At 43.8% G+C, this 15,709-nt stretch overlaps 1 protein-coding gene across 2 annotated transcripts; it reads left to right on the top strand.

Annotated features, from left to right (window-relative positions):
- On the top strand, nucleotides 1-15,317 carry LOC106567241 (protein-serine O-palmitoleoyltransferase porcupine). 2 transcript variants are annotated; one of them, XM_014136295.3, is made up of 15 exons: nucleotides 1-260; nucleotides 1,083-1,235; nucleotides 1,461-1,653; nucleotides 1,792-1,835; nucleotides 4,972-5,153; nucleotides 5,323-5,453; nucleotides 11,810-11,830; nucleotides 12,128-12,142; nucleotides 12,262-12,387; nucleotides 12,531-12,631; nucleotides 12,833-12,909; nucleotides 12,991-13,054; nucleotides 13,319-13,404; nucleotides 13,612-13,728; nucleotides 13,882-15,317. In XM_014136295.3, exons 2-15 carry the CDS (start codon nucleotides 1,100-1,102, stop codon nucleotides 13,981-13,983), a joined length of 1,395 nt encoding a protein of 464 aa, XP_013991770.1. In that variant the 5' UTR covers nucleotides 1-260; nucleotides 1,083-1,099; the 3' UTR covers nucleotides 13,984-15,317. The 2 variants fall into 2 exon arrangements, with proteins under 2 accessions (XP_013991770.1, XP_082816165.1); XM_082960039.1 differs by lacking the exon at nucleotides 1-260 and having other exon boundaries at nucleotides 930-1,235.
- The last annotated feature ends 392 nt before the right edge of the window (nucleotides 15,318-15,709 follow it).

Below are 15,709 nucleotides of genomic sequence, written 5' to 3'. Positions count from 1 at the left end.
CGTCTGTATCGGAGCAATTGACTACAATCATTGGCTGATTCCTCCAAAACGACGCAGTTGATTGGTTAATCCGTTCGTAGAGTATCACTGGCTGCATGCATGGCTGAAGCGACTGCTGCTGATGCTGTGACCTGGAGTTTGGTGTCAGCATCAGGACCGACAGTGCGTGAAGTACATTATAGTGTCAAGTGGCTACAGAGAGAATAAACGGACGCGTAGACCCATTTTACAGAACAGCTAGTTGTAGTGTTGGTTTGAAGGTAAGACCCATTATTTTCCTCAAAACAATTAAAGCAAGTGAAGTGTGGAATAATGAGTCTCGTTGAACCAGTGGCTGTCGGCCGCTGGCGAAGTAGAGCGTGGGGGTCGGCTGGCTATCCCGCCACTAGCTATTTTATTATCTGATCATGTCTGATGATTGATGGGGAAAGCATGGTCAGCGAATTAATTTAATAGCAAATAGATCATGTTTTCAACTAAGCACAATAGTGGAAGACTATAGTTACGACCTTTGCAAATACCAAGCGTTGTGTGAAAACTGCACTGCGGATCAGGACGAAGCAGGATTTGTAATGCACTGCTAGCCTTGCTAGCTAGCTACATGTGAGTTGGTCCTTGTAAACTAGCATTCAAATTGTTTTTTTTTTTAATTTCGAAATTACATAAACATGTCAGTTTGTAATAGATTATTTGGGCGAATGTATGAATTAGCCAACATTGATTTAGCAGATTGCCTGGTACTCACTCCATGATGCACACAGCTGCACCAGTGCCACTCACTGTCCTATCACTCAATACACCACCTTTTATACTTTTAATTGGAACCAGTCTACTTGCTCCTATAATGGAATAAAACTGCTTATCCTTATCAAGGTCTGGTAATGCCTCATTAAGCCCCTGCAGCAGGGTGCACAGATGTGTCAATCGTGATGCATGATGTATCACTGCCATTGTCGGCATGCACAAAGAAAGAAGAGTGGTGGTCACGTCTGTTATTTCCATTGAAACTTATACATTTTAATGTGTAATGTTGCCTATTAGAACATACTTCCTCGTTATTATTTCCCCACTGTCTTGCTAAGGTCCTGTGCATGGCGTGATGGGGTCCTTCAGCCGACAGGAGTTCTTCCATGAGCTTGCGGAGGGCTGTCTTCTGCCCACCGCTCAGCAGGGCCTGGAGCAGGTCTGGCAGCTTCTGGTCATCTGCCTTCTATGCCGACTTCTCTGGATTCTGGGTGAGATTTTGCATTCCTTTGCGTGAAATGTGACTTTTGGAATATAACAGAGCTCCTGGTAACGACAGAACATGATGATTCATAGGAGAGTGATTTTGATTATGACATTTGAGAAATGATATAGAACTGAATAATTACATGCATGTTCTACTAATGTCTACAACTACATGTTCTCATTCTCTTCTGTGTGTGCTGTTGTTTTTGTTGTCTTGTTCCCCTGGCCAGGCCTCCCCTCTTATGTGAAACACCTGAGCACCGTGGCAGGAGGGTTCTACACCCTGAACCTGTTCTTTGAGCTCCACATGGTGTGGGTGGTGCTGCTCAGTCTACTATGCTACCTCATCCTCTTCCTCTGTCGGCACTCCAGTAACCGGGCCACCTTCCTCTCCATCACCATCCTCATCTACCTGCTCATGGGGTAGGTAGATCTGTTACCAGGTAACATCAGATGCCTGTTTGAGTAAAGAGAATGGATGATAAACAGCCAGTGATCAAATCCCTCAAAGTGCGTTGAAAATGGTTGTCTAATCAGTCTACTCTCCCCTTTTCCTTCCAGAGAGCTGCATATGATGGACACCACCACCTGGCACAAAATGAGAGGTTGGTACTTACTCTCAGCGTGAATATACACTACAAACCAGGAGTTGGAACCGGTTTATATTTTTTCAAGGAACAGAATCAGAACCAGGAACGAAAGTGATCTATACTGTTCCGGCACAGAACCTTTATTTTAAAAGCATTGGAACAAGTTAATAACGCTCTTTTACATTCCAGGAATTTTTTCCCAGTCCCACAAAAGAAAACGCAACAAGGCACCTATGCAAAGCCCCCCTCTGCCAATCCGAAAATTCTTCCAGTGTGCCTGCCAGCTGAAACTCTTTGCCAGTGTGTGAAGGCTAACTGCTCCTCCAAAGCATAGCTGTAGACTACAGATGTTACCAGCAAAATTCAGGAGGAGAGAGATTTTTAATTAGAGAAGATTTTAACTTTTTCCAGTGCTAGTTAGGAATACTATAGTTATCACATTGGCTTTATTAACTGCAAAAAGGTAAGACGTGTTTTAAAATCTGCTGCCGCTTTGCACATACATGTTTGTTAGCTAGCTAGCTAGCTTCTCTTGTCCAACATTAGGCCAACTCTGAAGTTCAAAGACATTCAAAGTTCCTCCATAGAAGTCACTCCTCCGTAGGTATAATTCTGTGGGCCTAATTCAGATAATGCATGTCATCACAAGATGCCCAGCGCTTCAAGCCAAGCTTCCTCCTCCACCCTCTCTCGCTCTTTCCCCACCCGCAAAATGTAAGTTGCATTTTGCACCCTAAACTTGTCTTTCCGTCACGCATATAAAACAAATCACTGAGCTATAGCTTGCTCGCATGATTGGTGAAGTAATTTAATGTCGAGCTAAATGAAAAAAAGAAGAGATTTCATAGGTTTAAAAAGTTACAGAAAGGAACGATATAAACCGTTACATTTTTTGGTTCGAACCGGTTCAGATCTTTATTTTGCTGGTCGGAACAAGAGAAAAAAAATGATCCTGTTCAGAACGAAACGATATAAAAAATATTTTGGTTCCAACCCCTGCTACAAACAATGTTTTCACCGTATTAATGAACACATTTACAGTTGAAGTCGGAAGTTTACATGCACCTTAGCCAAATACATTTAAACTCAGGTTTTCACAATTCCTGACATTTAATCCTAGTAAAAAATTCCCTGTCTTAGGTCAGTTAGGATCACCACTTTATTTTAAGAATGTGAAATGTCAGAATAATAGTAGAGAGAATTATTTATTTCAGCTTTTATTTCTTTCATCACATTCCCAGTGGGTCAGAAGTTTACATACACTCAATTAGTATTTGGTAGCATTGCCTTTAAATTGTTTAACTTGGGTCAAACATTTTAGGTAGTCTTCCACAAGCTTCCCACAATAAGTTGGGTGAATTTTGTCCCATTCCTCCTGACAAAGCTGGTGTAACTGAGTCAGGTTTGTAGGCCTCCTTGCTCACACACGCTTTTTCAGTTCTGCCCACAAATGTTCTATGGGATTGAGGTCAGGGCTTTGTGATCGCCACTCCCAATACCTTGACTTTGTTGTCTTTAAGCCATTTTGCCACAACTTTGGAAGTATGCTTGGGGTCATTGTCCATTTGGAAGACCCATTTGTGACCAAGCTTTAACTTCCTGACTGATGTCTTGAGATGTTACTTCAATATATCCACATACTTTTCCCTCCTCATGAACTATTTTGTGAAGTGCACCAGTCCCTCTTGCAGCAAAGCACCCCCACAACATGATGCTGCCACCACCATGCTTCACAGTTGGGATGGTGTTCTTCAGCTTGCAAACCTCTCTGTCACGTTCTGACCAGTAAAGGGGTTATTTGTTATTGTAGTTTGATCAGGACGTGGCAGGGGGTGTTTGTTTTATGTGGTTCGGGGTTTGTTGGGCTATGTGTTTATGTAGAGGGGTGTTTGTTTAGAGTGTTCCGGGGTTTTGGTTAATGTTCTATGTTAGTATATTTCTATGTTCTAGTCTTTCTATTTCTATGTTTAGTTGATGGGGTTGACCTTCAATTGGAAGCAGCTGCTCTTCATTGCTTCTAATTGAAGGTCTTATTTAAGAGGGGTGTTTTTGTCATGGGATTTGTGGGTAGTTGTCTCCTTGTTTAGTGTCTGAGCACATGACAGGACTGTTAGTGGCGTTCGTTGTGTTTGTATACGTGTTTTGTTTGTTTTTCCTTCTTTTTACCAATTAAAGAAGATGAGTATACACGTTCCCGCTGCACCTTGGTCCAATCATTACGACACCCGTTACACTCCCCCTTTTTCCTCCAAACATAACGATGGTCATTATGGCCAAACAGTTCTATTTTTGTTTCATCAGACCAGAGGATCATTTCTCCAAAAAGTACAATCTTTGTCCCCATGTGCAGTTGCAAACCGTAGTCTGGCTTTTTATGGTGGTTTTGGAGCAGTGGCTTCTTCCTTGCTGAGCGGCCTTTCAGGTTATGTCGATATAGGACTCATTTTACTGTGGCTATAGATACCTTTGTACCCGTTTCCTCCAGCATCTTCACAAGCTCCTTTGCTGTTGTTCTGGGATTGATTTGCACTTTTCGCACCAAGGTACGTTCATCTCTAGGAGACAGAACGCGTCTCCTTCCTGAGCGGTATGACGGCTGTGTGGTCCCATGTTTATACTTGCGTACTATGGTTTGTACAGATGAACGTGGTACCTTCAGGCATTTGGAAATTGCTCTGAAGGATGAACCAGACTTGTGGAGGTCTACAATTTTTTTCTGAGGTCTTAGCTGATTTCTTTTGATTTTCCCATGATGTCAAGCAAAGAGGCACTGAGTTTGAAGGTAGGCCTTGAAATACATCCACAGGTATACCTCCAATTGACTCAAATGATGTCAATTAGTCTCAGAAGCTTCTAAAGCCATATAATTTTCTGGAATTTTCCAAGCTGTTTAAAGGCACAGTCAACTTAGTGTATGTAAACCTCTGACCCACTGGAATTGTGATACAGTGAGTTATAAATGAAATAACCTGTCAATTGTTAGAAAAATTACTTGTGTCATGCACAAAGTAGAGTTGCCAAAACTATAGTTTACCAAGAAATTTGTGGAGTGGTTGAAAAACGGGTTTTAAGGACTCCAACCTAAGTGTATGTAAACTTCCGACTTCAACTGTAATTAATATTTGAAGACTCATGCGGTATGTATCTGCAGGTTCCCAGATGGTGGTAGCTATGAAGGCCATTTCTCTGGCCTTTGACCTGGACCGAGGTGTGGTGACCAACGTGCCCTCTCCTGTGGAGTTCATGGGCTACATCTACTTCGTGGGAACTGTCATTTTCGGACCCTGGATCAGCTTCAACAGCTACAGAGAGGCTATAGAGGGCCGCAAGCTGGTGAGTTCAACACTAAGCCTTGTCTTGGCATAGAGATAAGGGTAGCCTGGTTAAACCAGACTAAACGCTGCACTCACTAGTCTGGTTTAACCATGCTAGGATGGGGGGGGGCATAGGTGGAGGGAATAGAGAGAGAAAGATGGTATATAGATGTACTCTTCTTCCTCAGAGCTTCTCCTGGATATGGAAAGTGTGTGTCAGCTGGGTGAAGAGCCAGCTGTGTCTGGTCATCTCTAACTGTGTTGCTCCCTACCTCTTCCCTTACTTCATCCCTATCTATGGGGACAAGCTGCTACGCAAGTAAGTGGATTAGCTAACCTCTTAGTGCTGTTGTTATGATTTACTGTAGGTCAGAAAAAGCATCCACAGACATTGATGTTTGTGATCGTGCAATATAGGGGAGGGTGGGCTAAGATGAGCCGTCTTAGTAATATAGCAGACTATCCAGAGGGACTTACAGCTAGAGCATTCATCTTAAGATAACTAGGTGGGACAACCACATATCACAGGCATGGAAAGTACATTTTTCCTCAATAATGTAGCTATCAGTAGAGTCAGAGCTAGAAGGGGGGGACTCTGCTGTCCTAGCTTCAGGGGGAAGCTGGTTCCACCATTGTGGTGCCAGGACAGAGAAGAGCTTGGACTGGGCTGTGCGGGAGAGGGCCTAGAACCGAGCCCTGGGTGACACCAGTAGTGAGAGTATGTGGTGCAGACACAGATCCTCTCCACGTCACCTGGTAGAGCGGCCTGCCAGGTAGGATGCAATCCAAGAGTGTGCATAGCCTGAGACGCCCAGCCCTGAGAGGGTGGACAGGAGGATCTGATGGTTCACAGTGTCAAAGGGGACAGGCTGCTACGCAAGTGAGTGGATTAGCTAACCTCTTAGTGCTGTTGTAATGATTTACTGTAGGTCAGAAAAGGCATCCACAGACATTGATGTTTGTGATCGTCCAAAAAAAGTGCAATATAGGGGTGGGTGGGCTAAGTTGAGCCATTTTAGTAATTTAGCTAGTAGGATGAGAACAGAGGAGAGAGAGTCAGCTTTGGCAGTGCGGAGAGCCTCCGTGACACAGAGAAGAGCAGTCTGGGTTGAGTGGCCCGTCTTGAAGCCTGACTGGTTAGGGTCAAGAAGATTGTTCTGAGAGAGATAGCAAGAAAGTTAATCAGAGACAAAATGCTCAAGTGTTTTGGAAATAAAAGAAAGGGATACAGGTCTATAGTTTTTGATGTCAGATATGTTGAGTGTTGGTTTCTTGAGGTGTTGAGCAACTCAGGCCATTTTGAAGTCAGAGGGGACGTAGCCAGTGGTCAGGGATGAGTTTATGAGGGAAGTGAGGAATGGGAGAAGATCTCCAGAGATGGTCTGGAGAAGGGAGGAGGGGATGGGGTCGAGCAGGCAGGTTGTCGGGCAGCCAGAGTTCAGAGAGGGGAGAAAGAGGTCAAGGCGAAGGGTAGTTCTGTGTGAGTGAGACCAGTGGACTCAATAGGCTGAGTGAATGATTAGCAGATGTTGTCAACCATTTTTTTTAAATGATTGACAAAGTCGTCCGCGGGGAGGGGTGGAGGATTAAGAAGGGAGGAGAAGGTGGAAAAGAGTATCCTAGTGTTAGAGGCAGAAGCTTGAAATTTAGAGTGGTAGAAAGTGACTTTAGCAGCAGATAATGGGGAAGAGAAGGTGGAGAGGAGGGAGTGAGAGGATGATAGGTCCTCTGGAAGTTTAGTTCTCCTCCATTTTCGCTCAGCTGCCCACGCCCTGTTCTGTAAACTCGCAATGAGTCACTCAGTCACAGAGCAGGAGGGGAAGGCTGAGCCGGGCCGGGAGGGAAGGGGACAGTGTGAGTCATAGGACGAGGAAAGTGTGGAGAGTAGGGTCGAAGAGGCAGAATCAGGAGACAGACAGGAGAAGGATTTAGCAGAAGGGAGAGATGATAGGATAGAAGAGAGAGTAATGGGAGAGAGAGAGAGAAGATTGCAACGGCGCATGACCATCTGGGTAGGGGCTGAGTGGTTAGGGTTGGAGGAAAGGGAGACCATCTGGGTAGGGGCTGAGTGGTTAGGGTTGGAGGAAAGGGAGACCATCTGGGTAGGGGCTGAGTGGTTAGGGTTGGAGGAAAGGGAGACCATCTGGGTAGGGGCTGAGTGGTTAGGGTTGGAGGAAAGGGAGACCATCTGGGTAGGGGCTGAGTGGTTAGGGTTGGAGGAAAGGGAGACCATCTGGGTAGGGGCTGAGTGGTTAGGGTTGGAGGAAAGGGAGACCATCTGGGTAGGGGCTGAGTGGTTAGGGTTGGAGGAAAGGGAGACCATCTGGGTAGGGGCTGAGTGGTTAGGGTTGGAGGAAAGGGAGACCATCTGGGTAGGGGCTGAGTGGTTAGGGTTGGAGGAAAGGGAGACCATCTGGGTAGGGGCTGAGTGGTTAGGGTTGGAGGAAAGGGAGACCATCTGGGTAGGGGCTGAGTGGTTAGGGTTGGAGGAAAGGGAGACCATCTGGGTAGGGGCTGAGTGGTTAGGGTTGGAGGAAAGGGAGACCATCTGGGTAGGGGCTGAGTGGTTAGGGTTGGAGGAAAGGGAGACCATCTGGGTAGGGGCTGAGTGGTTAGGGTTGGAGGAAAGGGAGACCATCTGGGTAGGGGCTGAGTGGTTAGGGTTGGAGGAAAGGGAGACCATCTGGGTAGGGGCTGAGTGGTTAGGGTTGGAGGAAAGGGAGACCATCTGGGTAGGGGCTGAGTGGTTAGGGTTGGAGGAAAGGGAGACCATCTGGGTAGGGGCTGAGTGGTTAGGGTTGGAGGAAAGGGACACCATCTGGGTAGGGGTTGAGTGGTTAGGGTTGGAGGAAAGGGAGACCATCTGGGTAGGGGCTGAGTGGTTAGGGTTGGAGGAAAGGGACACCATCTGGGTAGGGGCTGAGTGGTTAGGGTTGGAGGAAAGGGACACCATCTGGGTAGGGGTTGAGTGGTTAGGGTTGGAGGAGAGGAGACAGAAAAGGAAACATAGTAGTGATCAGAGACCTGGAGGGGGGTTACAGTGAGATTAGTAGGAGAACAGAGACCTGGAGGGGGTTACAGTGAGATTAGTAGGAGAACAGAGACCTGGAGGGGGGTTACAGTGAGATTAGTAGGAGAACAGAGACCTGGAGGGGGGTTACAGTGAGATTAGTAGGAGAACAGAGACCTGGAGGAGAACAGAGACCTGGAGGGGGTTACAGTGAGATTAGTAGGAGAACAGAGACCTGGAGGAGAACAGAGACCTGGAGGGGGTTACAGTGAGATTAGTAGGAGAACAGAGACCTGGAGGGGGGTTATAGTGAGATTAGTAGGAGAACAGAGACCTGGAGGGGGTTACAGTGAGATTAGTAGGAGAACAGAGACCTGGAGGGGGTTACAGTGAGATTAGTAGGAGAACAGAGACCTGGAGGGGGTTACAGTGAGATTAGTAGGAGAACAGAGACCTGGAGGGGGGGTTACAGTGAGATTAGTAGGAGAACAGAGACCTGGAGGGGGGTTGCAGTGAGATTAGTAGGAGAACAGAGACCTGGAGGGGGGTTGCAGTGAGAATAGTAGGAGAACAGAGACCTGGAGGGGGGTTACAGTGAGATTAGTAGGAGAACAGAGACCTGGAGGGGGGTTACAGTGAGATTAGTAGGAGAACAGAGACCTGGAGGGGGGTTACAGTGAGATTAGTAGGAGAACAGAGACCTGGAGGGGGGTTACAGTGAGATTAGTAGGAGAACAGAGACCTGGAGGGGGTTACAGTGAGATTAGTAGGAGAACAGAGACCTGGAGGGGGGTTACAGTGAGATTAGTAGGAGAACAGAGACCTGGAGGGGGGTTGCAGTGAGATTAGTAGGAGAACAGAGACCTGGAGGAGGGTTACAGTGAGATTAGTAGGAGAACAGAGACCTGGAGGGGGGTTACAGTGAGATTAGTAGGAGAACAGACCTGGAGGGGGGGTTACAGTGAGATTAGTAGGAGAACAGAGACCTGGAGGGGGGTTGCAGTGAGATTAGTAGGAGAACAGCCTCTAGTAAAGATGAGGTCAAGCGTTTTGCCTGCCTTGTGAGTTGGAACGGGATTGGGAAAGGGTGAGGGGAAAGAGAGAGTTGGAAAGAAATGAATCGAAGGCACACGTCAGGAGGTTGAAGTTGCCAAGTACGAAGAGTAGTGAGCCATCGTCAGGAAATCAGCTTATCAAGGTGTCAAGCTCACTGAGAAACTCCAAGGGCATAGATGTATAGATATAGATGCATAGATAGATAGGGTGATAGATGACAACAATGTTAAGCTTGAGTGGACAATTGACAGTGACAGCATGGAATTCAAATGAGGAGATGGACAGGTGAGGGATGGAGTAAAGAGAAAATCTCCACTTCGGAGAAATGAGTAGTCCTGTGCCACCACCACGACCACCAGATGCTCTCGGTTTATGACAGAACTGTCAGATGAAGAAAGAGCAGCAGTGTTCTCTGGGGTGATCCATGTCTCCGTCAGGGACTTAAAGGCAGCATGGGCTGAGATGAACTCAGCGTACTTCACAGCCAACGCTGCCAGAGACCCAGAATTCCTCATGGGTTGTGTACGCAGGGTACACTACATTAGAAATGTTGCAGCCAAGGGGTGGGGAGAGTCTGTAATGCCTACAGGGAGAGGTGCGAACAGGTATAGAAAACACACACAGTTGACAAAGCTACAAAATAGCTAAAATGTGATCATCTGTAAATAACTAGGTAAGATACTCCGGTGAGAGAGTGGTGTGGAGCCTTCCCCTCGTTCTTTTCTTAAATAACTCCACAGAACAACTCGGCAAAACAGTCTTTGTTTCAGGGATGGTCTTAATTTTGTGACAAAACCGCCGCTTACAGCTGCCGCTGAGAAACCAGGGTATTTTATTAGGATCCCCTTAGCTGTTGCAAAAGCAGCAGCTACTCTTCCTGGGATCCACACAAAACATTAAATAATACAGAACCTTAATAGACAATAACAGCTCGAGGACAGAAGTACATCCATTTAAAAAAGGGAGACTGAATAACTAACAATAATTGATAATTGGCTAGCAGAGGTGGAGAGCACGCCTCCCTGTACTGATTGCTGATTGCCTAGGAGAGGTGAAACCACTCCCTCTCCAATACAGCCACTGATTACCAAAACAAGTCACAAATTGCCCTGCCCCTTGATCCTGGTTGATGTGTCAACAACTATCTGCAAATGATGAGCAGTCAGCAGTTCACACACCAAGTAAGGTACTGGGAAAACAGGCAGAACTTAAAGTAGATGGCCCTAGCTAACAAAAAGACAGTACTAGACCAAAACAGACAAAGACAAAAAAGATATATACTTATCACTCCTGGCGATATCAGGAGTCCTCTAGCTATAGAATGAAGTGTATACCTGGAAATAATCAGAATACATGTCAACATTACAGTTTTGAAGCATAGCTTGTCCAAAAAAAGTGTTCTCTTGGCACAACTTATCCGGGCTATGGGGTAAGTTAAGCCACCTACACATTTCTGTACTGAATTAAATATTACCACTACCTTTTTAAACCATGTCTATCTTTATTTCCCAAACACAATTCAACACCATCACAATCACTTATTTTTTATTTCAACATTTTAAGCATATTTTAATAATAATAATACATGGGGTATGTAGTGCTTTTCAAGGACCCAAAGTCGCTTTACTGTTATAAAAATGAAAATAAACAATAACATCAATGAAAAACATAATTTAAGAGAGGGGAGCACTCAAAGAAGGGAAAGAGTGTATCAGTGTATAGGGAGGGTTGGGATTTGGATACTCCGTTTTAGGGTAAGGGTTTGGGTTAGGTGCTGCTCAGTATGTGTTTGTTAGGCATAACACCTAACAAATACTTTGTACTTTTTTAAAGCACTTTTATCATAGGTCAAGCCCTGTTGTTACCTCTATAATGCCTTGCATTATGCCTGGGAAGAAAACACTTCCATTTTCTCAACCTACCCCAAGGCAAACTTTTTGACTATATTATCCCACACAGCTACAAGGATGCACTTTCATGCTAGGTTTAGGAACTGATATTGAAGCTTATTGAGACCCCAACTGATGTATAGAATAATCTTAAAAATATCTACTTTGGTTTAGATACAAACATCATAAAACCTCTTAACACAAATTAATTTGACTTGGTGAAAATCCGTTTTTTGGATCTGACTTGCTTACCACTTTTTCCATGTGGTTTCTTCCTTTACAGACTCCATGAAATGATGACATCTTCCTAAATATTTAGTCAAATTATTTATTTTGTGTATGGTTTCCTAGAAACAAGGGTGGCTCAATTTACCCCTTTGGCTCAACTAACCTTACTCTCCCCTAAATGTTTTTGTAGGAAACTATTTGAGTGATGTAACGGGGCGGCAGCGTAGCCTAGTGGTTAGAGCGTTGGACTAGTAACCGAAAGGTTGCAAGTTCGCATCCCCGAACTGACAAAGTACAAATCTGTTGTTCTGCCCCTGAACAAGGCAGTTAACCCACTGTTCCTAGGCTGTCATTGAAAGTAAGAATTTGTTCTTAACTGACTTTCCTAGTTAAATTAATTAAAAATGTATCTCAGTAGTGTAATGAGCCCATTCTTATTTGTTTCTTTCTCTCCCTTTCAATAAATTGTCTTGTCTTGGGCTTTATCCCAAGCAAAACAAAACGGAAGATCAGGTAATTATTTATCTGATATTATGACGATAGAAAATCCCCCACCTGTCTCTGTAATTAATGTTGCATGTCCATTTCTAACTCATCAGCTGTGCCACCTCCCTGTCACCTGCCACCTGTCACCTGTCACCTGCCACCTGCCCCGTCTGTACACCAATCATTCCCCCTACCTTGTCTGTCTCTGCCCTGCCCACTCATGCCATGAGACTTAAAAATGTGAGTCTGTATCAGTTAAATGTATTAAATAAAATGAAATCGTGATAAATGATTACAATTTTCCTTCAATTGTTTGCTGCACAGAGGTTCTGTGGCAAGGTACTGTATGTTTTTGCAATTTATATTAAAATAGAAAAGTTGTATTGTTGTTAAGTGTGATTTGAGGCTTTAATTGTGCAAAATGTCTTCTAATCTAACCTTCTTTCATTGACCTTTAGCTGGCTCCTAGCCTACGAGAATGCACTCTCCTTCCACTTCAGCAACTACTTTGTGGGTTACCTGAGTGAGACCAGCACCACTCTGGCTGGAGCAGGCTTTACGGAAGAAAAAGACAACCTCAAATGGTCAGTGCATTGAAGCATCATGGTGACTAGGCTTGGCACAGACTTGCCATAAATTAAATAGTTTGTTTGCCCCCCCCCCCCCCCCCCCAGTTCTCTTTCCCCCCCAAACAGCCCAACTGAAATGCCTGTGTTTTCTTCTCCAGGGATATGACTGTTGCTTGGCCCCTTCATGTGGAGTTTCCCAGGTCTATGGTGGAGGTGGCCACCTCGTGGAATCTACCCATGTCCCGATGGCTCAATACCTGTAAGCTTTCTGTGAAATTGAACATATTTACAGCATTGTGAGCTTACATACAACAAATAATACAATGTTTTTGTTCCTCCTGTTTTCACAGTTGTCCTCCTACAATGACATTTAAAGCAGTAAACATCCCAACTCAATTGCTCTTTTTGAACTGGAATACAAACTTGATCCCCTGAAAACTGTTTCTGTCTGATCACCCAGATGTTTTTACCAGTGCTCGCAACCTTGGAACCTTTCCAGCCATCCTAGTGACATACACTACCAGTGCACTTCTACATGTGAGTATGCACAAGCAGGTGTGGGTGTGAGTATGAGTGTGTAAGAGATCTTTTCTTACCGTTGTCTCCTTTGGCCTTTAGGGTCTGAGCTTCCACCTGGGTGCAGTACTACTATCTCTCGCGTTCATCACATATATTGAGCACGGTAAGTCTGTAAAAGAAGTGGCTTGCTATAAAAAAAAAAGGTTCCATTTTTATTTCCGTTCCACGTTACCTTTCAGGGATAACATTATTTACATCTGGAGAATAACTTTAGGTGACATACAGAGTTTGTTTATTACTAAATGAAACAATCAACTTGGCTGTGGCACAATGCACAGCAAATGCTGAGTAGGCGTGAAAGGATAAATCATTGTGACTTCTATTTGATCTGCCAGAGACTCATTTTGTTGCATACCCTCTGTTCCAGTTTTGCGGAAGAGACTGGCAGACATTTTAAACGCGTGTATTCTGTCAAAGAAATGTCAGCCAAACTGCACTCACAAGAACAAAAAGGTATGGTTTATTAAGAAATAAAAAGTGATATTTATGCATAATGATATTTTCTTGTGTAAAGTCAAAAGATCTTTCAGTGATGGTCACATGCAAATCGACCATACAACATTTCACAATAACTCTTATATTAAACCGATGCCAAAAAATCCTCAATAAGAATGTTTTCATTACAGCATGATCTTTCTTCTTCTTCTCCCATCCACACAGGCCCTGTGGGTGTACATTATTAATGTAGCCTTCAGTGCCCTGGCAGTCTTCCACCTGGCATACCTGGGCTCTCTGTTCAACTCCAGTGTGGACTACATGGATGATGATGATGATGAGGTAACTATTTACTGAATGGTTTTCAGCTATAAGATGGCCAAACTCTCATACATTACTCTGATTATGCAATGTCACGTAGCATCGTCAGATCTTTTAGAACAAAGCGTTATGGTTGATTTGGGTATTTCAAACCCATGTCTGTTTTCTCTACAGAGTGGCGTGGCCAACCACACCATTCAGAAGTGGTCGGAGCTGAGCTGGGCAAGCCACTGGGTGACGTTTGGCTGCTGGGTGCTCTACCGCATCATCCTCTAAATGTGTGAGGGAGAGGGAGCGAGAGAGCGCTGGGGACAGAGAGACATATAGAGAAGGGAAGCAATAACAAGAGGGAATTAATGTGAGCCTGTTGAGGAAAGACCGGCTCTCTACTCCTGCACTGTGAAGTTGTATTGGACTGAAGAGTACACACAACCACCCTATGGGCAGTATATTAACTATTTTCTCAATACCAACATACAGTGCTCAGGACACCGCCTAAGAGACTAGGTAATCTACTTACTGTAACCTGCTGGTGACAAACTATTTTTGATACTCTTGAAATAATGCCCCACTCTTCCTTAATCACATAGTTTTTAATCACATGGTTTTGTTTGAGCTGCTGCATTTGTTTACCCCTTGTGGCGAGACAGACCAACAGCAGATATGGATGAGACATCTCACTGCGATTCTCAATCAATACCCATCCTGTTAGCATGACAGTGGTCAATCATTCACTCTCTTTGATGAACAACTAAGAACCCGTTCTCTAGTTTTCAGAAGTGATTCCGTAATACGCCGTTAAAGTAATATTTTCCTTTTCCTCCATATTCGAAAGCTACATTTTGTTATTACACCCTACTTAGTTGTTACATTTGTAGAGCATGTAAAACCCGTTTTTATGACCACACAAACCAGCATTATAAGAGCATATTTCCTTTGTGGATTTTAATAGAAAATTATGTTTATTTTTTATTTATAGAAATAAGTGTACATTGGTGTTTGTGCATTTTATACTATGTTTTTCATCCTAGTGTAATTTGAGACATTTTTTCAATTTTCCTGTTAATAACTATGTAACTGATATATCTACCAAATTATTGTAGTTCAGTCAAAAATACACAAGTATTTAATTGGTCAGTAAGGGTTTTTCATGTTGCTTTAAAGCCGATTATGAAAATGCATAACTTAAGATGAAGTTGCATCTGTAACCAAAGCCTTTGGTCATTTTCAACATGCTGTTCTTTTTAACATGCTTTTAAGGAAATGAATAATTCATGATGGAATACTTACTGCTCCTGAACACACTGGACATTGAAACCTACTGCTCATTTGGTTCATGTGATGAGGGCCAGTCCAGAAACAACCCTTAAGGACTTTTGTTTCCATTTGGTTTCTGTTACACAACTGTGACTGGGAAACTTACACGAACATATATAACATATGTCATTTACTAGGCTTTCCCTTAGAATACAAGGTTCATGCAATGCACATGTGCAGTCTTAGCAAACCACCTTTCACCACTGTCCTTTTGTCAAACTTTTACCTATATGTGTGTTGCTACTGAGAGAGAGAGGTCTGTGATATTTAATACATTTTCTATCAAACGGTAATCACTGTCTATCGTCAAATCCAATCAAATGTTATTAGTCACATGCGCCGAATGCACAGGTGGTACCTTACAGTGAAATGCTTACTTACGAGCCCCTAACCAACAATGCAGTTTAAAATGTTTTTATAAATTAAGAGTAAGATTAAGAAATAAAAGTAACAAGTAATTAAAGAGCAGCAATAGAATAACAATAGCGAGACTATATACAGTGAATCGTTGGTTCATGTGAAGAACTATTCACTGTTAAAGGAAGCTAACTGAAACAATAACAAAGTGGTCACCCCGCCTCTGTTTCGGTAAAAAGCTGACGGTTGGACCTGGAGAAATGTAACCACTCTCAAATTAATAGAAAGAGCTATGGATGCAAGAACTGACTATCCATGATATCAACAT

The sequence above is a fragment of the Salmo salar genome, chromosome 13, assembly GCF_965601325.2.
Source record: "Salmo salar chromosome 13, fSalSal1, whole genome shotgun sequence".
Classification (NCBI taxonomy): domain Eukaryota; kingdom Metazoa; phylum Chordata; class Actinopteri; order Salmoniformes; family Salmonidae; genus Salmo; species Salmo salar.
Note: the sequence above shows the minus strand (reverse complement) of the source record. Positions and strands in the feature narration are given on the sequence as shown.

Bases quoted from the DNA above. Each gene is read 5' to 3' on its own strand.
- LOC106567241 (XM_014136295.3), top strand. From the start codon at position 1,100: ATGGGGTCCTTCAGCCGACAGGAGTTCTTCCATGAGCTTGCGGAGGGC. The intron at 1,836-4,971 runs GTTGGTACTTAC...ATGTATCTGCAG, and splicing joins CACCTGGCACAAAATGAGAG to GTTCCCAGATGGTGGTAGCT. The intron at 5,454-11,809 runs GTAAGTGGATTA...CTTTATCCCAAG, and splicing joins GGGGACAAGCTGCTACGCAA to CAAAACAAAACGGAAGATCA.